This window comes from Catharus ustulatus, chromosome 21, assembly GCF_009819885.2.
Source record: "Catharus ustulatus isolate bCatUst1 chromosome 21, bCatUst1.pri.v2, whole genome shotgun sequence".
Taxonomy (NCBI): Eukaryota; Metazoa; Chordata; class Aves; order Passeriformes; family Turdidae; genus Catharus; species Catharus ustulatus.
In genome coordinates this window covers 561781-587940 of record NC_046241.1, presented here as the reverse complement: position 1 = coordinate 587940, position 26160 = coordinate 561781, and the positions used below count along the sequence as shown (strand labels likewise).

Sequence of the window (26160 nt, the reverse complement as noted above, 5' to 3'; positions counted from 1 at the left end):
GCCTTTGGTTTCCAGTGGGAAGGGTGGGGTGGGCAGGGCATGGAGCAGCAGCAGGATTGGGCTGGAACTGCAGCAGCACAGCTCTGGAGTGCAGGAGCCCACGGGGTGCTGAGTTAAAGCCGTGCCTGGCTGCTGTCTGTGATTTTGTTAGGATTTCAGAGTGCAGGGTTTTACAAACTAATCCTGACTGGCAGTTAGAGCTTGGTGGTTTCCAGCATGGAGTAGCTGATTTCTCTGGGGTGAAAAAATGCCCCAGTGTGTCTGGGCTGTCACTACAGAGCAAATAAATCTGTTTTGTTTTGTTTTGTTTTTTGTTTTGTTCTTCTCCCTCCTTTTCTCTCTCTCTTCCCCTTCCTTCAGACCAGGACCCACTCCTACTGCTGAAAACCCTTCAGCTTCTCTGGACAAAGCAAGAACTGGGGAAGGTAAGGCTGAACCCTGCACGCAGCAGTTCCTCTGGATGCAGAGCATGTCCAGGCACAGGATGCTCAGGTCAGACCTGCCGTCCTTCACGGCTGCTTTCATTGCAGCACTCAGGGGAGACGCTCTGCATTTGCAGCTACAAGTGAAAAGAAAGGGTAACTTTGTGATGGGGAGCAGCTCAGGGGCTCCCAGAAAAGAGCTGGAGTTTCCAGGGATGAGTTACAGAAAGAAAGAAAATCAGAGTTCCTTTTGTTTTGTTTCAAGCACCTTTTTGTCCATTAAATGGAGGATCTTGGGGGGAGGGGGAAGAATATTGCTAGTAGCTGAAAAAAAATGAGAGTTGAACTTGGTAGAGAAGTGCGTTTTGTCAAGTGGATATATCACGGCTTTCATATTTGAAGCATTCTTCTTTTATTTTTCTGATTTAGTTTGGTTTTGCCTTTTAGAGTGGTGAATGCAATTTACACTGCTGTCTAAAAGAAGTGCTGTATTTTTATACAGCAACCTATGGGCTCTACACGGAGATTTTTCATAGGCAGTAAAATATATTTCATCTAAGTTTGGAAGCTTGAAAACTAACAAAACCAGCATATGCATCAGTTGAGGGGTGAGTTTTCCATGTTTAGCTCTGTGCTGCTCAGGCAGCTTCAGAAGTGAGATGATTCCTTTTCTAGAAGGTACAGAGCCCTGCAGCTCCCACATAACCACATGGAGCATGTCCTGTGTGGAGTGGCCAGCGTGGCTGAGGACCTGGTGGACGTGCTCCATCCTGGGTGTCTGCAGTGCTTAGTCACTGTCCTGGGCTGCTGCTCTTAGACTTTCCATTACTGGTAGTCTGTGGCTGCCAGCTGGAATAAACAACTGGAAACCCAGCGTGAGAGGTGCCTTTCCAAATGGTCAGCCACTGGTGGAGACTTGAGCTCAGCAGCTCTGAAGCCTTGAGCTTTCCATCAAGTTTTGTTAGAACTGGAGGAAAAAAAATATTATCCTTTAGGTCTGGAGGGCAGTTATTCCCACAAAACAACAGCAGGAAAGAGAAATCATCAAAATCTGTGCACTGGGTACCCTGGGATATGTATGTGGATTGGGAAGAAAAAACACTCCGAAAAAGACAAAGCCTCCCATGGACATGTCCTTTGGCAGAGAGCACTGCAGTGATTCTGCTGGGGTGGAAAAGCTGCACAATACCCAGGAGCCATGGAGTCACAGACTGGTTTAGGTTGGGAAGGAGTTTAAAGTTCATCCAGTGCCACCCCCTGCCATGGGCAGGGACACCTTCCACTGTCCCAGGGTGGCCTTGGACACTTCCAGGGATCCAGGGGCAACCACAGCTGCTCTGGGCACCCTGTGCCAGGGTCTGCCCACTCTCCCAGGGAACAATTCCTTCCCCATATCCCAACTATCCCTGCCCTCTGGCAGTGGGAGCCATTCCCTGTGTCCTGTCCTTCCATGTCCTTATCAAAAGTCTCTCTCCAGCTCTCCTGGAGTCCCTTTAGGCCCTGGAAGGGGCTCTGAGCTCTCCCTGGAGCCTTCAGTTGCCCAGATGAGCAGCCCCAGCTGTCCCAGCCTGGCTCCAGAGCAGAGGGGCTCCAACCTCAGACCAATTTGTTGGCCTCCTTTAGATTTATTCCTACAGCTCCCCATCTTTCTTCTGTTGGTCACCCTAGTGGCATCTGGGCTTTCCAGGTCCCCAGTCGGGTTTGCAGGTGTGTCCCTGCTCCAGGCTGGCCAGGAGGATGTTTCTCAACCTGGAGGGTGCCCAAGGAAAGCCTTTCTGGGGCAATGGGTAGGGCTCTGGTGAGCCCAACTGCTCTGGGGAGACACAGCAGGAATGTCCCAGTGGGTTCTGACTCATGCTTGTCACACTGTCACCGGGACAGGCTGTTCCATGCCCAGGGCCGTGCACCCACAGAAGATACAGACTCTGTTTTGAGGGGCTGGGCTGCTCTGCCCTCTGTGTGCAGCTCAGGTGGATTGTGCTGCTACTGTCACCCAAATGTCCAGCTCCAGTAACTGAGATAAGTTGACTTAAATCCAGCTCAGCCTGGCCCAGTGCCAGGTAAGTGGCAGGAGCTTCTCTGCCTCTTGCTGTGTGTGCCTGTAGGTCAGCACTGTCCATGAGCTGGGGTAAATTAGCCCATTGGTCTCAAATCAGTGACCATGGGCAGGAAGGAATGTGTCTGCCAGTGCATGACCTCAGGTCTGGAACATGGGTATAAGAAATGGTCATTTCCTACATAGGAATGTCAGTTTGGGAATACCAAGGAAGGATCAGCAGACTGGCTAGAGCTGTGGGACTAGAAGCAGAGGACCAAAGCTGAATAAAGGAGTGTGTAGTTTGAGCATCCAGCAACATTTTCCTATTCCCATGATCTGTCAGGCTGTAGAAATCCCCCAAGGACCATTCCCTGCCATGGGAATCAACTGACATGGAAATGGCAATTATAAAAAAATTTTGAGAGGAGTCCCTCTCTGGCAGAGGGACAAGCCAGGCAGCACAGCCTTCTTTCCTCTCTGATTTAGGTGTCTCGTACCCCTTTTTGTTCTCTGCCTTTCCCCCTCACACTACAGATGCCATAGCTGAAGGCTTGCTGGGTTTGGAAGGAGGCTTTTTCCCAGCTCATCTCAGTCTCACTGGTACAAAGGCCAGACTCAGTGCAGATGAGCACATTTTGTGCTTCTGGCGATGGTGTCAGTGCTGGGAGCTGCTCTGCCTGCGCCAGCAGGATCTGGTGTCTGCTGGAACTCATCCTGCCAGAGCCCAGACTCAGATTCCAGCTCAAGGAGGAGCTGAGCGGGGTGGTGGAAGCTCCAAATGTGCTGAAGTGGGGCTTTGGGGGGAAAAAGCCATTTCCAAACAGCGCAGTGGAGTTGGCAAGTTGCTTTGTTTTTCTTTGGCTGTTGTACTGAATGTTTGTGGTTGGATCAGAGCTCATCTTTGCATTCTGCTGCATCTCCCAGCAAAGCTGGAGCCCTGTGTTTAACATTGCAAACTCTTGCCACAGGGAAAATTATTTACAGGGAAAAATCTCTTATCTAAGGTCCCATCTCTGTTAGTCATCAGCTTTTTCATAATGCCTTTGATAGCCTGATGAGAAAGAAACAGTTTCTGTCATAAACTGTAGGTTCTGTGGGTTTTCCAGACATGAAAAATACTCTGGAAAACACCTGTCTTCCAGTAAATATTGTCGATAAATAAAAAAAAGAAAAAATTAATTGGCAAATTTTCTGTAGATTATATTTTGTTTTCCATGTCATTCTTCAAACTTTATAGTTTCAGCTGGAAGCTCCAAATGGGGCCTTGAAATCCAGTAAATTACAAGTGCTGGCTGCAGCAGGAATTGAGCATCTTTTGGATTTGCCTTTTTAGCCAGAAAAGAAAGAGAGCAGCTGCTCTTAGTGATTTCTTGTTTTCTGTCTCTGCTCTCACCCTGCTTCATGCTGGTGATCTACCATGCAGTGAGAGGTCCTGTGTGGGTACTGAGGATGCCACTTCCTCACCCTGCCAACCCTCCCAGCTCCCTGGAAACTACTTCTAATGTAAACATTATAGAGATATTGCTCAGTACTGCTAATTTATCACTTCTACCAGATGGGTAGTAAGTAGCCTATTAACATTCACAAAGTGAGGGTCCAATTCCTTCACATTTCTAAACACATCACCCTGGGGTTTCTAAGATTTATGGCGTGGAGTTTTCCCATGTTCTGAGCCCCATTGTGGGGCCTTTAGTGCTCATGGAGGTGTGCAGGGGCAGAAGGTGCTCAGAGAGCTTTGGGGGAAGGAGCACAGATTTGGAGGATGACAGTCTGACAGAATTTGAACTCAGGTATTTCATTCACTTTGATCTGAGTGTAAAATAGAAACTGTTTTGGGATTCCCAAATATTCCAATTACAGGCACTATTGTGGCTGAAGTAGGCGTAAGGTCAAATATGCAGGTTTGTGGTGCAGCCATGAGGAGGAGTTCTACTATTCCTTGTAGGTATCTTAGAAGATCAGAAGATTTTTGAGTCCACTTCTCTACCTTCAATATTGCCATTTTCCCAATAACACCCCTCTCTCCAGCTCACTTCTTTTCTCCCCCTCCCCCCAAATCCCAAGCCCCCCTTGTCTGCCCCACAGAACAACTTCTCTGTCTTTATGGGATAATTAGTGTGGACAATTGCTGCTTTTCCCATTGGGTTTGAGGTGCAGTGAGCCATGAAGGAATCTGTAATGACATGAAAAGTCACTGGAGGCGCGGATGGTGGCTGAATAGCAACAGTTACCTCTCTGAATAGATTAAATTTTAAAAAATAAAGCTTTGTGTTCAGCTGGGGGAAGGGAGGATTCACTAATCTTTTTGTACATGACAATGTGGTTTTGTATCTCGGCAGCTCAAGGAAGAAATCAGGCGGGGCTTTGCCAGACTGGAGGACCCTTTGGCAGGACTCCTGGCCATGCTGGAGAGCAGCAGTGATTGGAAGGGGAAAGGGCATTCCCTGGGGTATTGCATCACCACGGAGCTGCAGCTTTGGATCAAAACACATCCTGCTGTCCCACAGGTTAGAAAAAGAGAAAGCAAGAGAGCTGGGAGAGAGTAATTGATGTTAATGTTTCTCAAGTATCTCTAATTTCACTTCATTCTAAAATCCAGGATCTTCTCTGTAGCCTAATACAGAGTGTGATCAGGTGTGAAACTCACTGTGAGATGTTGTTATCTGTGGCATGCCTGGCCTGAAAATGAAATCATATTGGGAGCCGTTTCCCCTCCAAAGCTGGGACTTCATCTCTCCAGATCAAACCACTTAGACCGAGGGTTGCTCTTGCAGCCTTTCCAGGCTGGAGGCTCTCCCACTGGAGCCCATATCCCTGCTGTCAGGAGAAACCCAGTTGCAGAAATCTGCTCTGTGTGTTCTTCCAGCTCTGCAAATAGAAGTCAGTTACTGTAGGATTGCTTAATTCCTGCCATATGGTGGGAATGCAGAAAATGGGAACAGCCTGCCTTTTCAGCAGCTGACTGATTAGTTCTGTAAAGTTGGGTCATCAGATTTTATGTCCTAATGTTTACCATTCCATCTGCCCTCAGATATTCTGACCTACTGAGATTTTCTCTTTTCTGTATGCTTTTGGCTCTGAACAGCAGGATACTTTTATACTTGTATTGCTTCCTTTCCCATTTTTCCAAATGGCTCTGGTTAGATGTTGAGCTCCGCCATCACAGGATTGGCAAAGTGCAGTGAAGTGCTACTGGCACTGAAATCCCTGTGTCATGAGTGAATGATCACATGGGAAAACAAGGATTAATACCTGCATCTGTGTATGTTTTGATAATGCTTTTGCTTTCCCTACCCTTCATGCACCCAGCAGCAAGCCTGGGAATGAAAATAGAATTCTTATGCCTGATAGGTGAGATCTCCCTGGAGGGGAGTCACTGGATTCAAAGATTTTCTACTGGGAACTAGAGGGGAGAATTTCTGAAGAATTCTTTTAGCACAGAGGGCATTTTTGCAGTTCCAGATTTTACTTTTGCACAACACCCTATCCCTTCTCCAGAATTACCCCACAAAGGTTTTATGTTTTTAAGGTGAGTGCTGTGAAAAAAATGTATATCATGTTGTTCTGATTTCTGCCTGCAGACTCCGTGGGGAAATAGGAGAATCTCTTCCAGAGGAATTCGCTTGCTCTGTTTAAACAAGCTGCGTTTTCAACCACTGTTGAATCGCAGCCATCTTTACCAAACCTGTGTTTGATTGTTTTTTGGTTGTTTTTTGAAGTCTGGCACCAAGCTGAAGAAGCTGCAGACCCGTGTGCTCGGAATGCTCTCCCAGTGCCCAACTAATCTGCTTGACCCCCTGATTAGCATTTACCAGCTCCACACAGCGGACCGGAACTGTTTGCTTGAACATGTCAGTCATCTTTATCTCCAGGGCAATTACAAAGAGGTGGGTCATGTCTTTCAAATAAATTTACCTTGCCAGTTCTCTGTGAATGTCTGTGTCCTTTTTTTTGGATGCATTTCAATGTGAATTCCATTTCATCCCAGCAGCTGCACGCTGTGAATGCTGCAGCTTAATGTGCTCTTCCCGTGTACAGGAGCAGCCTGGGCTCAACCTCAGTTTTTCTGCTGACTGAGGACAGAATACCAGGGAATCCTTCCTCCAGTCCTTTGCTGACCTTTGAAAGTAATAGGTTAATAGGCTTTAATTTAGAGAATTTAAGGGGATGATTGTGTTCTTTTTTGTTTTCCTTGTCCTTAGCAAGAAAAAAAGGATTTTAGTCCTTGGTCATAGACCTGCTGTGCTATCTCCCACCCACCTGCAGCTAGAGGGCTTGTAAAACTTTACTGGTACCATGTGATTGCCTCAACCACTGATCACAGTTGGAGGAGTTTTGAAGCCTCTTTACCACCGAGGCACATATTCCAAATGTGTAACATGTCCTGTATCTGTGCCTGGGTAGTTGACACAGGCAGGAGTTCACCAGACCCAGGATCTGGTGTGCTTTACCCTGTTCTCCACCACAGCAGCATCTCTGGCATGGCTGCTCCATCACTGGAATTGTTCCAGGCCAGGTTGGACAGAGCTTGGAGCAACCTGGGATAGTGGAAGGTGTCCCTGCCCGTGGCAGCAGGTGGAATTGAATGGTCTTGAAGGTCCCTCCCAAGCATGCTGTGATCTTTCTTTTTTAAAGGTAAAAGGGTTTGTTTTTCTCCCAGAAGTGTGGTTGGTAGTGTATAACAACTTGACCTTGTTTAGCAAAAGTAAAACTCAAATTGTATTCTTAAAATCCTGTTCTTCAGTAAAGCTGAATTCCCAGGTGGCATCCTGGAATCCCATTCTTGTTGATTTCTTTCAATACTGAAACAAAGATATTTTGTTTGGTTTGAAGTTCCCCAGTAGCTGCTTGAGCCTTAGTCTTGTGCTCAAAAAGTTTTTGAATATGAATATGTGACAATTACAACAGAAATGTCTTTTTTGATTATATTCAAGTGGGATTTTTGGGTTCATGGCTCCAAAGATATTTGTTGCTTTCATTAGAAATACAGTTCCCTTTAAATCCAGCTTTGGAAAGCTCTAGATTTTTTTGGTGAAACTGTTGTTCTGGTTTTTCTTTCACAGCAAAGCTCATTTACCACTCATTCTCTGTGTGAAGAACAGGAAACCTCAACAGCTTCTCACTCTCAGCCATAGCTTTCTTCTAGCTTTCTTTTGTTACCAGAAGGATGAATAGAATTCTCTTCAAAAGTAACAGGAAGTCTTTTACAGCCCTTGGGGACTGAACATACCTAAGTCAGACTAACCCCAAACAACCTGGAGCTGGGGCTCTGAGCATTGCAGTGGCTCTGGGTGTCTGTCTGACCTGCTCTTCCCCATCTTTCAACAGTGGAACAGTGAAGCAGACTCAGATATAGGATTGTTGGCTCTTCAGTCTCTCCTGAAAGGACAGAAATTCATACAAATCCTATTATTTATTTTCTTGCTGTATTTGCAATAAAACACATTTTATAGGCATTTTATAGTTCAGTACTTAAAAGAGCTTATAAAATAGAGGGAGATTACATTTTTCATGGGCAGATAGTGATAGGACAAGGGCAACTATTTTAAGTTAAAAGAGGAGAAATTTAGATGGGATATTGGGAAAAAATCCCCCCCACGAGAGTGAGGAGGCTCTGGCACAGGGTGCCCAGAGCAGCTGTGGCTGCCCCTGGATCCCTGACAGTGTCCAAGACCAGGTTGAATGAGGCTTGGAGCAGCCTGGGATAGAGGAAGGTGTTCCTGTACATGGCAAAGGATGGAACTGGGTGGGCTTTCAGGGCCTTTCCAACCCAAACCAGTCTGGGATTCTGAATTTATTCTAGAGCAGGTTATTCCCTTTGTCTGTGGTGTGCAAACCATGAATATCCTCTGCCCTGAGAGTTAAGGCTCCTTTCCCTCAAGGAGGTTTTGGAGAATGTTCTTTTTGGAAAATGAGATCCCAGATCCCTGGGGATGGCTGTGGCAGTTGTTATTTGCTGAAGCACCTCTGGCCCTCCTTTATGCCTGGATTTGGGGGAGCTGGTAAGAGGCTTAGCCCGGGGCTCAGGGCAGTGCTGGCACAGGGCACAGGACAGGTGGAGGTGCTGGTTCTGGTTTAGCAGTATGGGCTGTGCTGAGGAGGCACCTGCAGGGGAGCAGCGCCAGCGGATGGCACTGTGCTCCCGGGATGCAGGGAAACAGGCAGATACTGGGAGCTGTGGAAAAGCAGGGATGTGGAACTGGGTTGTGAGGTGTCTGGGCTGTCTGGCATTTTATCTTTCTTTTGTGACAGGAGCAGCGAGAGCTTTGAGCAGGGTGAGGGGCTCCCAGCTCTGCTCACTATGGCCCCCATGACATGGGGAGATGGGAAGGTTCAGCATTCCCTCTCAGGGAGTTCTAGTGAAGCACAACAGCCTTGTCCTTTTCCCAGGGCCCCTCCAAAGCCAACCATGGCTCCATGCTACCCTCGACCTGGGCTGTGCCAGAGGTGCCAGAGCCCAGGTGTGCCGTGGGGCAGATGTGTGGGAAGAGCAATGGGAGCCAGGGGCCACAGTGTGGGAAGGGTGCTGGGGAACACCGCAAGGGAAGGGAACACTGCGAGGGAAGGGAACACCACGAGGGAAGGGAACACCGCAAGGGAAGGGAACACCACGAGGGAAGGGAACACCGTGTGGGAAGGGAACACCGCGTGGGAAGGGAACACCGTGTGGGAAGGGAACACCACGAGGGAAGGGAACACCGTGTGGGAAGGGAACACCGCGTGGGAAGGGAACACCGTGTGGGAAGGGAACACCGCGTGGGAAGGGCCCTGGATGAGTGAGTGCTGTGTGGGAAGGTCTCTGCATGGATGCGGTGTGGGAAGGACACGAAATGCAACAGAGGACACTGATAATGATTAGTACTTTATTCTCAATATGAGCACAACTTCTGAAATAAAAGGGCATTACCTCTGCTTGAGAGACCTGTGATAACATTTTTAATGTGTAAAGTCAGTGTATCATCTCCAAGAGTGCAAACATACACCTTTTAGGGAAGCAGGTACAGAATCTGTTTGGATAAAGATAAATTTACTCATATTAAAAAGTACTGATTGCACAGTCAGACCTGCAATGTACAGAAATCAGACACACATTTCAATTACTGATACGGTGGAAAAATTGCCTCTTTCGCCTGCAGCATATTACAATTTTCAGGGCAATTCATCTCTTATGTTTCTGAAAAACATTTTCAGTGGTGATAAAGGCCTTAAAAACAGACTGAAATACATGGGCTCATTTCATTGAGAATTGCCAGTCCTCCCAGCCCAGTGTCCTGAAACAAGCCCCTTGGTGCCCGCAGCCTCTCCCAGAGCCTGCTGTGGATCCAGTCTGGGAAGGGTGCTGCCTGCAGGAGGATGTGCTGTGGGAAGGGCCCTGGATGAGTGCTGTGTGAGGAGGTCTCTGCATGGATGCAGTGTGGGAAGGACAGTGGGTGCCAGTGGATTTGATGTGAGAAGAGCACTGGGTGGATTTGGTGTGGGGAGGGTGCTGGGTGGTTCTGGGGTGAGAAGGGCACTTGAGGGCCAGTGGAAGTGGTGCAAGAAGAACTCTGGATGGATTTGGTGTGGGAAGGGTACTGGGTACCAGTGGATTTGGTCTGTATTGAATGGGGTCTAGATGGATTTGGTGCAGGAAGCACAGTGGGTGTTTTGGTGTGGGAAGAGCACGGGGTTTTGGTGTGGGAAGGACACCCTGTTTGGTGAGGGAAGGACACCCTGTTTGGTGAGGGAAGGACACCCTGTTTGGTGTGGGAAGGACACTGGGTGCTGGCAGGACAATGCTGAGATTCAGCAGACCGGGGGTAATGCAGAGCGAGCGGGGCTGCGAGAGGCCCTGAATAGGCCAGGCTGTGCTAGAGAAGAATGAGGGGTAGGCAGAAGGCAAGCTAGTGTTTCATGGTCATCTTATGTTACACTTCAGCCTTTCAAAGAGTGTCTGGGGCTGCTTGAATGAACCTCTCTTGCACTGCGAATGCGGGAGCCCGGAGACAAAGGGGACTCTTGTCACTCGCAGGCCCCTTTGGGGAATAAAAGCCATTGTCACATGAACAGGGGCAGTCTGGCAGGCTGTGCATGCTTCAGTGCCCCATGATATCGCTAAGTCTCAGCAGAAATCACATTCAGGGCCCTGTCAGCTTTGATTAGCGGGGTCTCATGACTTAATGTGCTGCGATATTTCATGTCTAAGGGTGGCGGCTGTCTTTCTGGGGGATGAATGCCCTCTATTGTCCACTGAGTTATTTTATTTACATTTTTTAAACAGCTTATAAAGGTAAAAAGATAGCTGTGCTTAAAGAAAAAAATCAAATTCCTTTGCTTCTGGATCAGCAGTGAGTGCTGCTCGGGTCAGATACAGTGAAACTTGTTTTCACAGTCAGCATCAAAGTTCTCATCTTGTTTAACAGCTTTATAGTAAATTCTGAACAGGTGGCAGTGGAGCTGGGTTTAGGAAGGAAACAATAAATAATCTTTTTAGCCTCTGACAACCAGAAATATTCCTGGGCCTGAGAGACCTCCCACTCCAGCCTCTGTGTCAGTGATTCACAGAGTTTCTCTCCCCTTCATCACTTTGGTTCTTAAACAAGAATATTGGATGAAGCCAGTAGTATTTTATTTTTAGCAGGATTTTCAGTTACTGCCTGTTCAGACTTCTCTCTTTTCAAAAGCAGAGTATATTTTTTTCTTCTAATGTTTTATCCATCAATTTCTAGAAATAATGAAGGCTTGTATGTTAAATTTGGTTAATGTTTGCTCTTTCAATTAAGATAATGTGGATTATCTGGTAGAGTTAGGTTAAAATTTGACATAAAATATGTTGGAGTACCCAGAGAAAAAGCTGTGTAGACACGGAATTGCAAGTTTTTGTCAGCAGTACTGCTACAGACGTGATAGAAAGGGTGATTGACCAGAGTTAAACTTAAAGGAGCACAAATACTCAGAAGTGTAAAAATGGACATTTCAATCTCCATCATGACCTTCAGTTTCAGTGCAGGGACGTTCTGAACAGAGTCAGGGGTGTTGGTGTTTGTAGACATACTTCATCCATGGTGCTGGACTACACACAGTGTATCTTTGCAGATCTGTCAGTAGAGATCAGTGTTAGCATTGATTGAGCACATTAATGGATAATCAGATTTTGGATTTCTTCACTCTGGCTTTTTCTGAGCTGTTGTCAGGCCAGAGAAAACATCTCTGATATTGCTTCTTATCTCCATTCACCGCCTTAATTATACAAAGGCTTGTTCATCTCTTGCTATATTTTAAAGGGTGTGCATTTGTATTTCCTTTTTTCTTTTAAATTAAAACTATAGTGACTAAGAAGCCTAAGGAAAATGTTACAGCAGTTGTTTCTCCTGTAAAGATGATGATGTTTTAGTATCCACCCCTTTTTTTTCTGAACGTACCCTGCTGCTAAAGGACAGCTGCAGTGGCACATTGCCTGCCCAGTGATGCCTGTCTGGAGCAGAGGGAGCTAGCCCATGGGCCATGGGCCACTGCTGCCCTTCCCAGCCTCCAGAGCCACCTCTGCCCTGGGCTGTGCCAGGGAACTCTGGGGAAGGAACTTGCTGGGAGTCATAAACGAGACAGCAGAGTTCTGCTCCTACTGCCAGAATTTCTGGGCTATATGACAGCCCTGGGGATGTGCAGCAGATCCAGCTGTGCAGAGTCTGAGTCTGGTGGAGGTGGGCAATGCTCAGAGAATGAGCCGAGCAGTTAAAGCCCATCTAAAACTCCTGAGTGACCTAAGGGACACAAATCAGAGAGGCTTGGCTTCAGTTCCCTTTCCCCTCACCTGTGCATATTCCCAGCCTGGACTTGTACTTCTCTCCCTCTACCTCAAATTCTTTGTCTGGGAATAAATAACCTGTCACTGCTGTTGATGGTCTCACTCTTTCCTGGTCTCTTGATGTGAACCTGAGGAGTATGGGAGTATGTTTCCCTGGTTTCTGCAAACCTTCCCACAGCCAGCTGTGTATGAAGTGCCCTTTGAGCAGGAAGCAATCAACCATCGAACCTGATGTCATCCACTGTGCAGTGATGCACTCTGAGAGCTCAGCAAAGCTGATTAGCCTCAAGTTTGAAATGGGTGATTCCAAAACACAAAACAGATGTGCCCAGTGATTAAGATCTGGTGTGCCTTTTACTCAATTATTTCTGCCATTATCCAGGCTTTGATCACTGTGATTTTCTTGGAGTTGATGTTGGTTCCTCCTCTGCAAAGTCTCCTTCTGTTGTTTCATTTATTCTTTGGGTTTTCAGAAATTCCCTCACTGTTGTTCAGAAATAGTGCACTCAGGCAGACATATCTGCATTTGTGCTGTCCCAGCTCGCTTGCAGCAGAGCCAAGAGCAAGAGTCATCAGCAACCACTGGTGTCTGTCCTGCCTCAGCACTCCAAGCAGTTCTCATGCACGAGGTAATTCCTCTGCTGTGAACCCCACCGTGGGAAAATTGCAGAAATTGTCAGTGCAGACACCACCCAAGTGCACATGCCCTTGCAGATAAGATCTTGTGTGGCTTCCTGCACCTCGTACTGTATGTGGAAAGAATAGTCATTTTTCGATGAGACAGAGCCAACTGCATTCAAAACAAGCTGAAAGGAGCAGGTATTGGTGAGGGTGTCTGGGCTGTGCTTGTTCCAGAGCACTCCCCACTTTCCCATGCTCGTGGGTTGCATTTGCGTGACTGCAGGAGTGTTCTGGTGCTCGTGGCTGGGCCTGAACATGTCAGGTTTGGGAAACTTTCCCCATCCCTTGGTCAGTGCACCTACATGGGGTTAGGTGGAATTCAATGTAGTGTTGCCCAGCTTTGAATTCTGCCCCAGACTCAACGAACCCTCTGCTGTATTTTAGGGGTTTATTCTTGGGAGATAAAACTATTACAAAATGTCCAGATGGGATGTTTGCATTCACCATCATTAACTCAAAGAATGGCCCAAAGCTTCCCAAGGATGAGGAGACTCAGAAGCTTAAACAGGAATTGGATGAGGCAATGGCCATCAGCCTTTCTTCTGCACTAAGCACTGCATTCATCACATCCCTCCCCATGTGTGCTTGGTGGCTCAAGGCAAGAGAGGGACCAGACTCCCCCAGGTTTGTTGTCATCTGTGGGGGGTTAGTACAGGTTGAACACTGTTATGTGCATCAATAATGATAATTATTGCTGTTATTGGATTATGCTAAAAGCTCTCTCTGGATGAAACATATTTTTGTGCAAAGACTCCTTGTACCACCAGCCATGACAATAATATTCTCTTTGCTGTTTGAGGGGGTGAGTAGACCCTGATAGGTGCAAATGTCTCAGCATTCTCTAGAGCTCGCCCATGTTCCTGCATCCTGCCTCGTGTTTTGGCTCTTACTGATCAGCTGGTGAAGTCGGGGGATATCTTGCTGTTCAGGATTTGGGCAGCTCTGCTAATCCAGCCCAAGGATCTGCAGCTGGATGAACGGGATTACCAGATTCCAGCTTCCCTGACTCGCCTTCCAGCCCAGCACTGCAGATGGGGAATGCTAGCTCTGGGTGGGGAGGGGGATTCTCACCCCAGCTACAGCTTGCTTGGCCTCATTTAAGTGTTGGTTTTCTGAGTCAAAATGAGCCTGCGAATGAGGTGTTGGTTTGCTGGAGATCTTATCGTCTGTAAACAGACTGTTAAAAATAGGGTCGTTTTACACAAAATTTGTTTGTGGAGTGAAACAATTAAAAACACGATAACAACAAAACAAAATCTTAAAATAGCTCGGAGTTGAGACCACAGACACAGCTGCCAAGCACTTTCATCTTTATTACAGTTACTCATATCTCTTCTCTTACTATTCCCGTTGTAAACAGGCTGATATTATCTCTGCTGGCCTCCAGCTCAGCCCAGCCCCTGGAGCTGCACCCTGAGCCTGCCTGGTGCCTGTTTCCAGGGCCCAGCTCATGCTTCTCCCTCCATGTGTAGCATCATTAAGTCATAGACAAAGCAGCTGCCCTGCTCCAGGAGCATTCCCTGCTGCAGGGACGCTCTGCCAGCAGCACCACTGCTCTGTCTGCTCCATTACCTACTTGAACTGGAAGATGTTATATTGCTGTTAAAAACCAGCTTATGTAAAGTACTAGGCCAGGCTGCCCAGAACAATGGAGTCACCATCCCTGGAGATGTTAAAAAAAACCCGTAGATGTGGCACCTGGGGCTATGGTTTGGCAGTGAATGCTGTGGTGGTGCTGGGTTGATGGTTGGGTTTGTTGCTCTTAGAGGTCTTCTCCAACCAGGACTATTCCATGAATGTCTGTATGATTGGAGTTCCTCTGTCCTGCAGGCCTGCTGTGGGGAGCTCTCTGGGCAGGAAAGGGGGGCTCCCTACACTCTGGATATCTGTTGTTCTACACCCTTTGGGACAGGGTGGAATATCCAACCAGGGAAAGCCCAACCTGACACCACACATGTTCATCTGATTAAATCACCTGTACAGTTAGTAGAGCTGCAGATAAACTTCTTCCATGTAGATAACTGCTGCAATTAGGTTAATCTGAGCATTAAAAAGCCATTAGGGAGCTGTTGGATGTTGCAGTTAAGACTAAGGCTACAATAGGAGGTACTAATGAGATCAAATGGTGAAAGAAGGCCTTGAGAGTTGCAAATGCTTTCTTCTTTTTTTAAAAAATGTTGGTTTTTTTTTAATTCAGCAAACTTGAGGAGCTGGGAGGAAAACAAAACCAGCTGCCAAAACTTTGGAGACCCAAACCCCTTTTTCAGGTCCACACCAAAAATAGCAGCCTTCAACTAGAGAATAATTGCTCAGCTTGAACATTGTGTTGTTAAGCTGATAACATGAGAGGAAAGAAGCAGCTCTTTGCCTCTGACTTGTGGAATAGTTATAAATCCTGTAGTGTAGCCTCCGATCTATTGTAGCCTGGCTGTTAGGGTCGGTGGCTGCACTGAACTTGGTGACTTTATGCAGAAAGAAAATCTGACCCAATTGTTCAGGAACTAAAAAACTTTAATAGTAGAAAATAACAAACAGCAAGCAGAACAGTTTGTATTGAACAAACCTGGAAAGATGGTACAGGGACATAGTGCCATCCACGAGGGCAAATGGACAAAAGCAGGTGTTAGGGCAGGGCAGGGGTATTTATAAACTTGGAGGAGGGGAGGAATTAGGGAAGAGTTTAGGGAGTGGGTCCAATTAGGAATATTAAAATTATTGCAGCAAAAAGGAACCAATGATAACAAGAGAAGCAGAGAACTTTCTGGCAATGATCAACATATGGAAATAGAGTATCCTGGGGGTGACTTCTTACTCACCCCTAATGCAAGGGTTTTCCCACAGCCTTAAGCCATGATCCTCTGCACTTTTATTGGAGCTAACCCCAACACTGGAGTAAGGGAGAGGTTTGGCTGAGATTTAGCTGGGCTGAGCAATGCTCCTGTGTCCTTCTGTTCAGTCTCTGTGTTAATGGTAATTCTTCTTTTTGTCACTTAAAGTTTTTCTTTGATTTCTCTTTTGAAGATGGAGCCTGGAGTGCCAATGAAGCAGTGTTTAAAAAAAAGAACAAAAACACCCAAACTTCCCCAAACCCAAACCAAAACAAACAGAAAAAATGATGTTTCCCCACGTCCAAGTGGGGCAGTAGGATTGAACAGATGAACTTTATGGCGTGTATTGGTTCTCTGCTTTTGCACACTCAGTCTGTGATGCAGTGGATGAAATACAGGCACAAATTCTCCAGAAAGGAACATAATCCACTGCTGCTGCTGTGAGCAGGGATGAGCTGTGAGGTGTCTGTGGTGCTTTTGTGGCTCTGAAGGACATGTGCTGCCAGTGGTGGGGTGAATTCAGGTGGCACATGAGTGATCACAGGAAATGGGATTTCAAGGCATATGCCTGCTCCCACTTGGGTTATTCTGGTTTTTTTTCCAGAAAAGTTTCATGCAGGTGACATGTAATGGTGGGGGTTCTCTTTCCCTGGGGAAATGCACATTTGGTACTGCATTTTGTTTATGTGTTATGGGGTCTATCAAGAAGATGGGGGCAAACGTTTTAGCAGGGCCTGGAATGGTAGCAAAAGAGGTGATGCTTTTAAACTAATAGAGGGGAGATTTAGCTTAGATATAAGGGATTTTTTTACAGTGAGTGTGGTGAGGCCCTGGCACAGGCTGCCTAGAGAAGCTGTGGCTGCTCTATACCTGGAAACATTCCAAGTCAGGCTGGACAGCAGCTCTGAGCAACCTGATCCAGCTGAAGATGTCCCTGCTTACTGAAAGGGGATTGCAACTAAGTGGTTTTTAAAGGCCCCTTCCAATCCAAACCATTTTACAATTCTATATTTCAACAAATAGCACAACTCTAATGTCCATCCATTTCGACAAATGTGTCATTTTCCTGGTCTTTCTCTCAAATCAAAATCAATCACCAAGAGCAAGGAAACCTGTGGAAGAGAAGAGCTTTTCCAAGGCCTGTCACACTGGTTTTATCCTCATCTGAATAACAGGTGTTTGTGAGCTCAGTGGATTCCATCCCATCACTGGTCAGTGCTGCACACAAGCTCTGGCAGGGTCACAGACGTCTTACCAGCACTACTTCCTTTGGGAAAATGCAGCCTGAACTTGACAGAGGTATTGGAAGGATACTCCATGTCCAACCTCCTCATTCCTGGCTCCCAGCTCAGCACTAACACACAGAGGTGCTCCAAGACTCCTTGCCCTAATTGCCCCAGTTACTGGCACAAGACACTATATTAAAGCTGCCCATTAAGTGCTTATTCTGTGTTTGGGATCCAAGTGTTCTCACACACAAAAGAAATGAGACACTCTTACCTCCTGTAAATACTAATCTGTGCCTGTGCTTCCCAAGCAGTGCACAGTTAGAACTTCATCCATTCCCGTGGTCCCCAGCTGGGATGGGACAGGCAGTCAGCTCTTCTGAGCTTGAGTTCCTGCACTTCATCCCAGCAGGTTCCAAAAGATCATGATTTGGAGATCCCATGAAAATACAATTCTTCCCATCTCACTGCCTGTGGTGACCCTGGCACTTTTGGGGGTGCGGAGTGACTCAGGAATTAGAGAAATTGTTACCTTTTGATTTCAGGGTGTTTAAAATCTTGAGTTGCTTTCAGAAAATGCAACTGTTTTACAAAACTTCAAAAGTAGAGTGAGACTGATAGAGTTTGCTCAGAAAGGTATGGTGGGTCAGTTGTTTTTGCTATGACGTTGATAGGAAATATCCATCCCAGCTGTTTTTGTGCCAGTGCTTCAATTGCTTTCTTCCCAACAACTTGATCTTTAATTTTTGCTCCAGGGGCTGTTGCTATTCAGGATATGCAGCTCTACCAGGAGTGTTCTTGTACATTTGTGGAATGAATGTGGCCAAATGTTTGCAGGATTTGTGCTTGACAATGTAACAGAAATAATTAACACATTAAAAATGTGTATAACAGCATTTTTACTTCACTTTGGAATGATGCCCATTTATCTCTGTAGGATTTTTCTAAATACACAACTTTTTCATGTTTTCTAGGCAGCCACACTGAGTATTAAGCTGAAATTACAGCCAGATCAAGATGTAGAGAAGGTGAGTCATTTCCTCTGGAGGCTTCTCTGCCATCAGATCCATTTTTTTTTAGCAGGAGATCCATGAGGGCCCTCCAAGTCCTGCAGCCTTTCACCTGAGGCTTTACTCCATTCCCAAGAAGTCCCTGTCCCTGTTGTGTTGTTGATGCACCTTTACATCAAGGTTAGGCACAGATTGCTTTGATAGCCCTCATTACACCTCTTACCCAGTTTTTCCAGCTGCAGACACTGCTATAACAAATTCTGGCTGTGCTCATCACTGAGGCAGAGATCAGTACTTTGCTGCACTGAAGCTTTGCTCATATTTGTGTTACAAATGTCACAGCACTCCTGTAGGTAGCACTGGTGGCTTGGGCAGGGTTGAGACTCACGCATGTTCCATGGGGATCAAAGACAGGGCACGGTGCTTTAATGTAATTCCTTCTCCTAGATGTGTACCCCACTACTGCTCCAGGATAAAGCTAACTTGGTGGAAGATTATGTAGCAGAATATCCTGAGCTCCAGAGGAAGCTCTTGCAGACCCTGGACAAGTGGTGTGACCCCAGCTTCAATATCAGAGACATCACAAGGTATAAATACTTGTCTTTCTGAACAGCTGGGCCAAGGGGCTGCTAGAGCACTGCGTGGCTGTCCCTGGATGTACTGGGATCAGAGCAGTGTGTCTGTCCCCTGGCTGGCTGGCTGTAGTCAAAGCACAGTGTGTCTGTCCCTGGATGTACTGGGATCAGAGCACAATGTGTCTGTCCCCCTGGCTGGCTGGCTGTGATTGTGTCCCAGGGTAAAGGAGTGCAATATATTGACTTTTTGTCTAAAAAAAGAAAAATTCTGTGGCTGTTCCAGAGCCTTCTTCAATGGTATAGCTGAAGGACAGAGGAATCCTTACTATTGACAGATGCTCCATTCCTGCCAGGATGAAACCTGTGCAGGACATCCCAGCAGGAGAGCAGTATCAAAGCTTCCCATGGAGGTTGGAACAATCGGCCTCTCGTGCTTTGCTGCAGACAAGGGTGACTTTCAGTATCAGTTGTACAGGTTTGGCAGGAAGAGAACACTGTGATGATGTGGCAGAAAAACAAGAGATGCAAGTGGTTAACCTTCCTGTACTCATCAGCTCATGATGCATCTTTTCACTTCTGAATTGCCTCTCACTTGAATAACTCCTGTCACTCAGAGCCAGCAGCACAGTCAGAGTCACAGTGTAGCTGCAATAGTTGCTTTCAGTTCTGAAAAAGAGATGAAAAGGAGTTGCTCACTTTCTTTAAAATGAACCTCTGGACTTGCTTCAAGTGGTTGACTGAAATTTGTGTAGTTGTGCTGTTGGCTTTTCACTGCACCTTGGGAAAGGCAGGGGCCTGTCCTTATCAACATCCCGCAAACCCCAATTCCTCTGCTCTTAAATGTCTGCTGTTTGGGAAACATCCTTTAGGTGATGCCACAGATGTGTCTTTCTGATGTTGTTACAGACCATATCAAGGCCTTTCCAGGTACAAACCCGAAAAATTTAACCGCAGAGTGCTCAGCAAGCTGGTCTTCAGGCTCCTGGAGAGATTCAATGTTGATCCAGGTAGGGGATATTGCAACATATTGTGGAGTTATCTCAGTAATAAAGAAAAAAGTCAATTTGTCTTCTTCCATGTTCATCAGGGAATCTCTGCTGTCATTTATCCTGAGGAATTTCAGGGTTTAATTAATGATATTGAAAAACAAAGTTAGTAAGTTATGGGAATTATTACTTTGTGCTGTCAAAGAATTAAGTGCTGGTGACTAATAGACTGCTTCTGTCATGATCTGAAATAAATCCTGACCTCAGCATGGCTCTAGGTAAACACACCATGATCAGCTCTGAGTTATGACTCCATTTCTCTCACATAAGAGGCAAGTCATTATTCACTGGAGATCTGTTTTCTTGAGCTACGGGTGTGTCAGCTGGGAGGAGATAACCCTTGAGAAGCAGGAGCCTCACAGCCCTTTGTATTCTTTCCATAAACTAAGGTTGGTGGGGGGAATTTTAAGGCTCTGGCAGCCTTGCAAGAGAAGTAGCACATTTTCCATCACTTCACCAGCAGATTCACCAGCAGCTCTCTAACAAAATCTGCTTTGCTTTGGTTTTTAGTGGGGACTGGTGATTTTTCCTTCTCTTTGGGGCCTTGCACCAGACCCTTGTAGGTGCACTGTTAGCTTTTACCCTGCAGAGGTTTCCATCATCAACCCAAGGTATGCAGTTCTCTTTTCTTGGACTGAAAAGGGTTTTCTAATCACAAATTGTGGGCTTGTTACACCTGTCAGCAACACCATTAATCTTCCCATCTTCAGACTGGCATTCAAAAATTAGCAACATAAACCTTTCAAACCCTCACTGGAGGAGAAGTGGATATAATTAAACCCAGCACCTTCATGTGAAAGCTGAGACATATGGGAATGATTTATTTAGAAATTAAAAGCTTCCCAGGAGTTCATTAGTTTTCAGTAGTTTTCCCTCCTTGGCAATGTTGAGCATTCAGTCACCCATGTTGTCCTTGATGATCTGTAAAGAGAAAAGAGTTTTCCCCCTTTTCTTATGAAAGCTCCACCAAGGGCATGATAAAATGGTAGAGGTGAAATGATGTAACTGTTCACATGCAAAATCCTGAGAAATAATAATGAAAGAAAAATGTCAGAGAGGAGCTCGTGTTGGGCTCAGGTGCACTCCGTTGGATGCAGCGTGCTTCGACCTGGTGATGCCTTCCAGATGTTGTAGCTGCTGATAATAATGGCCAGATCTTGCTGGTCCTCCACAGCCATTCACTGCTGAGGAGCTTCCTTGGAGTAAATACAAATCCCATTCCTTCCAGACAAATGTCCATGCAAACTGCAGTGTCTGCAATGCAGGGCAAGTCCTTGTTTAAGAAGGCTGCCCACCTCTGCTGGTGTCACGAGGGGATGTGGGCACCTGCTTTGGACTTCAGCTGAAGGCAGTGCTGGGTGACTTCCACAGTCCCATACAGGACAGTAGGTGTTTATTCTTCACATCATACCATGTGTAATTACAAGCAGGAATTCACAAATTGCTAAACTGTGGCTGTCAGTCTCCTTTGAAGTGCTTTGGAAGGGGATGAATACCTGCAGAGGAATTGCTGCCTTAGTGCTGGGCGTGCTGGAACTGAATTGGGAAATGCTGGCAGCTGGAGTAATGTGGCTTTCTTTGTCTTCCCATCTCTCCCCTCCCTTTCGCTGAATTTCTGGGTGTTCTTTCTCCATTCTTTAGTGAAAGCAAGTCTGACTGGGAGGGAAAAGTACACAAAAGTAAGCAGGCTGGGCAAAACATACAGATAAAAGAAACTGTCATTTCTCTTGTTCTGAGCAGCTCCCCCAAATGCTGGTGGTGAGGCAGAGCTCATACTTCTTGTCACCTCACCTGGGCTCATCTGGTGCTGCAGCTGCTTTTGGTCTCCTTCTCCCTGTGACTCCCGCTCACTGTGAGAGCCTGAGAGCAGCAGCACGGGGGAAGTGGCTTTGGTGAGAAGGGCTGCAGGAGGATGGGGTTTCTGGGTATGAGAAGGCAAACTTGTGTGTGACTCAGTTCTTGCAGTTCCAAATCAACTTGGAGATTTCACTGCCTGAGATCACTCTTACCCTCTCACAGTAAATCACATTGGCTGCCAAGCACAGCTGAGGTGTCCGTCAGCAACTGAGAAGACTCCTGGGAACTGCCAGCCCTAAATTTCAGAGCCAGATAGGAGGTGGCCCAATTGAAGAAAGAGATCTCACACCTCAGGGAAAAACAAAATAAACCCATCCTCTTAGATTAGTCCTCCTGTTCTTTATCAGAGCTGTATTTCAGTATTCCTGTTAACTCCCAAACAAGGCATGGGAAGTGGGAGATTTTCTGCCAAGTCCCAAAGGTGTCCCAATAAACTGTGTGTCGATTTCATTTAATTACCCTTATTGGGGAAGGAAGAAGCTGGGCAGAAGTGGTGTATGATTGAGGAAACTGAGGTTTATTGAGTCTTTCCTCACACCTCGGTCAGTGTACTCTGGCTTAACGAGCCTGTAGCTTTTCCAAGCTAATTACTTAATAGCCTTTGGAGACCCTGTGAGATCGACTTTACAAATGGAAGTTTCAGTCAAAACAGATCTCAGAGGTGAGAGAACAGCCCCTTTCCCAGGATTGGCATGGTTGAGTCTGTTCTCTGTTGTGGTTTAGCACAGCCAGCACACAGAGGGAGCTTAGTGATGTTTTTCATTGACAATTCCCGAGTCTGAGGTAGAAAGGATGCTGCTCGGAGAAGTGCAACAGCCTCATCTCTTGGGCTTAGTGCCTCCGTGCCACTGAGGGAGATCCGAGTGGAGGGACAGAGGGGAGGGAGGGGTGCCTGAGAGCCCTGGTACTGCTGGGGCTGTGCTGGGGCAGTGACAGACGAGCACCTCCGCTTCTGAGCGGTGTGAGCCAGTGTTTGCCATGGGCTTCCAGAGGTTTTTCAACATGAACCAGGAGGAATGCTTTCCTCGCCTGAGCACCCAGTTGTCCGTTTGGGTTAACGTGGGGTTTCCGTCCGTGTGGCCGCGCTGCCGGGAGTGCCGCGCTGCGGGGCAGCAGAGGGCAGGAGAGGGCTGTGCACGGCCACATCTGCACAGGTGAGCCACAGCTGGCTCTGCACGGCCACATCTGCACAGGTGAGCCACAGCTGGCTCTGCACGGCCACATCTGCACAGGTGAGCCACAGCTGGCCACATGTCCTCAGGGCTCAAGGACCTGCCAGCCCATGTCCAGGCAGTCCCCAGTGTGAGCCCCAGCTGGGGCCTGGGAGCCCTCACCAGGCAGAAGATGCTCTGTTAGAAATAAGGGAATGACTTGTACAACTTTACAGGAATGCCTTTGGAGAGAGACCAGAGGTTATTCCCTTTCCCCCCCTGATTTCCATGGTGATTTTCCTCCAGAGTGTTTTTACTCAGGTGTGAAATACCAGCACAGCTCTCCATTCTATTGTCTCTCTACAAGTTACCCTTTGCTCAAACCAGACTGGTTTGGTTGGATAAGACATTAAAGTCCATCCAGTGCCACCCCTGCCATGGGCAGGGACCCCTCCCACTGTCCCAGGTTGCTCCAGCCCCAATGTCCAGCCTGGCCTTGGGCACTGCCAGGGATCCAGGGGCAGCCACAGCTGCTCTGGGCACCCTGTGCCAGCCCTGCCCACCCTGCCAGGGAACAATTCCTTCCCAATATCCCATCCATCCCTGCCCTCTGGCAGTGGAAGCCATTCCCTGTGTCCTGTCCCTCCATCCCTTGTCCTCAGTCCCTCTCCAGCTCTCCTGGAGCCGCTTTAGGCTCTGAGCTCTCCCTGGATCCTTCTCTTCTCCAGGTAAGCAGCCCCAGCTGTCCCAGCCTGGCTCCAGAGCAGAGGGACTTGAGCCCTTGGAGCAGCTCCATGACCTTCTTGGGATCCATTCCAACAGGAGCTGGGCCCCAGTTGCTAGCTCAGCTCTGCAGGTGGGGTTTCACCTGAGCACAGGGGCAGAGGGGCAGAATCTCCCCCTCCCCTGCTGCCCACACTGGGGATCAGATCAGGGCAGGGGGATTCAGGGCTGGGGCAGGTCAAGCTCTCACCCACAGCACCCCCAGATCCTTCTCAGATTCATCCCTCTCTGTTGGTTTGTTTGTTTGTTTGTTTGTTTGTTTGTTTGTTTTTTGCAATAAAATATAGAAACCCAGATTCAAACTCAGTTCCTTTGCTCCATCAGAATAAAATATGTCACCAGTGCCTTCAAACATGTTTCCAGTCCATCCGCGTTCCTCTCTTTTCCACACAGAAGCCAAGCATTCAACTCTCCCAGTTCTGCCAGGGCTTGTGCTTTGGATATTTTCTCTAGAAGCTCAAAGAAAAAGCTGTTCATTGGGTGGCCTGGAGGGGTCATCCCATGGTTCTTTCTGAAGAGCTTTGAAAAGTTTAAGTTAGGTGGTGGTGTTACTAATTTTTACATTGATCTTACATCCTTCAGAGAGTGTTGTTCCTTTCATGAGCTGATGATTATTCCTCCAGATAATGGGACAATATCAAGAGGAAAGATCACCATATTTACAGGTGCAATATCCTGCATGATAATTGCAGTAATTTCCTCAGATGCTTTGAGGGGAAGGATTTGTTTTCATACTGTGGAAGATGGACTTACAAATAATAGCTTTAACCATTTCTATTTGAGATGGAAACGTTCGCATTCTGAGGTGATGCTTCAAGGGACTCTGAAGAGCTGCTGTGACCAGTGGGACTCCAATCTACCCCCCTCTGATCCCAGGCTCTGGTATCCAGAGATCACTCTTTGTTCTCCTGGGGTTTAATCCTTGGGCATGCCCTGTGTGGAGCACACAAAGGGATGAGGAATCAGTTTCTCCCTGTGGGTGCTAATTCAAGGGAGGCTACAGAGAATTTCACAATCCTGTTCTCTTTGACTGCTGGCCCTGCTCCCTCTGGTTCCCAGTTTTAGCCCCATTGAAAGCCCAAGGAAGGCTTTGGTAAAGCCTTTCCCTTGTACAGGCAGCCAGGCATCCAGCAGGAACTGACAGATACCTGTGCTAATGCTGCTTCATGTGTTTTATCTCCAGCCTTTATCTCTCCTTGCACTGGATTTCAAAACAAGGTGCTGTGTGAAGATCTTGGGTTTTGCAGTTGCAATGAGCCATATCTAATGAAGGTGACAGTAATAAAAATAACAACTGTGGCTTGCTAGCTCAGCAAAACAGCATTCCCCACCCTCTTTGTATGGATATGGAGCCTCTTTCATGGATCTGTGTTTTATCGGATAAACTTCAGCCACAAGTTTATATCCTGAGTGAGCTGTTCACAACTGCTTCAATGAGTTATCAACACAGGTCCAATTAAACCCGAAAGAATGCAACCTCTAGAGACTGAGGCGGTGCCCATGTGAGGATGCTGCCTAATTAAAGGTGTAAAGTCGTTGACTGTCGAGTGTATTGAACCAGGGAGTGGATCTTATCGCTCAGGGGTGGTGGAAGCAGAGATATCAGACCCGAGAATTAGCATTGCTAATCACGGATGAAAGTGTAAATAACAGTTTATAGTTGAGATAAGCTGACAGTGTGTGACTCTGTCCCTCACTGTTCCAAGTGTGAGGGCATCCTGCCTTCCACAAACCCAGTCTGACACTGGGGAAGGAAAAGTGTAACGTCTAGACAGTAAAACTTCCAGGAAATGCTGTATACTTAAATGTCTTTTTCCTTCTTTCAGCTCTTTGCCCTAATGTTATAAATCAGCGGCACTTGAGAACCCTGAATTACCTCTTCTATAAGAGATTTGTTGAGGTATGTGCTGTGTTGTGTGTGTGGAATAAAGATTTTTGTTACATTTACATTTTTAATAAATTAATTAAGATAATCAAAACACGCCAATAGTTTATGATCAAGTTGGTTTTTTTTTAAGTTCTGCTCCCAAGCCCTCCCAGTCCTTCAGGGAAGGCTCTGATCTGTCTTTGCTGCCTGCCAAACCCACTGCCAGAGGAGCTGGGGAGGATGGAGCACTTCAGCCTCCTGCATCTCAGAGCTTTAATATTGGATGACATCACTGTAGGGAGCTTGGTCATCCACAGAGAGAGCAGAGAGCATTTCTCCAGGTGTATTTGTTTAGCAGAGGGGATGGATTCGTGATCTGGTGTTCTGCTCTCTCTGGCATTCCACTTCCTTTGTTTTGGAGAATTTGCTTGATTTAAAGTATCCAAGCTGGCCAGTTACTTCCATTAAGGTACATTTGGCAGCTGTTTCTGGACACAGCCTCTTCTGAGAGCTCTTTGGTGCTCTCTGTTTACCATTCACAGCTGTGTCTGAGCTCTGGTTAAATGGCTCCTTTATCTCACTAATATTTAAATTACATGCTTGGCTATCTCAAAGCTGTTTTCTTTGAGGCTCTTGCTCCCTGTTTGCTCTTGTACCTTTCCATAAAAGTGGCACTGACACTTTCTGTTCCCTCTGCCAGCTCTGGGGTGAGACTCATGGTGGGTCTCACACAGTTCTTGGCAGAGCGGAGAGCAGGTCCCCTCCTGAGTTTCTCCCCAAGTTTGGCTCTGAACTACATTAGAATGGGACTATTAACTTGTGAGATTCCTTTTCCAGATCTCATGATGCCAGAGGATTTTTCATTATTTGACTGTTGAGAAAAAATGTATTT

General features: G+C 46.8%; 1 protein-coding gene across 6 annotated transcripts in view; it reads left to right on the top strand.

Moving 5' to 3' along the window:
• The window catches only part of EXD3 (exonuclease 3'-5' domain containing 3), a 256655-nt gene that overhangs the window by 74916 nt on the left and 155579 nt on the right, over positions 1 to 26160 (top strand). For all 6 annotated transcript variants that reach the window (XM_033077471.1, XM_033077473.1, XM_033077472.1 and 3 more), the window contains 7 exons: positions 361 to 425; positions 4800 to 4967; positions 6180 to 6347; positions 17954 to 18007; positions 18437 to 18576; positions 19471 to 19571; positions 25228 to 25301. In XM_033077471.1, coding sequence (XP_032933362.1) covers positions 361 to 425; positions 4800 to 4967; positions 6180 to 6347; positions 17954 to 18007; positions 18437 to 18576; positions 19471 to 19571; positions 25228 to 25301 — 770 coding nt within the window. The remainder of the gene's footprint in view (positions 1 to 360; positions 426 to 4799; positions 4968 to 6179; positions 6348 to 17953; positions 18008 to 18436; positions 18577 to 19470; positions 19572 to 25227; positions 25302 to 26160) is intronic.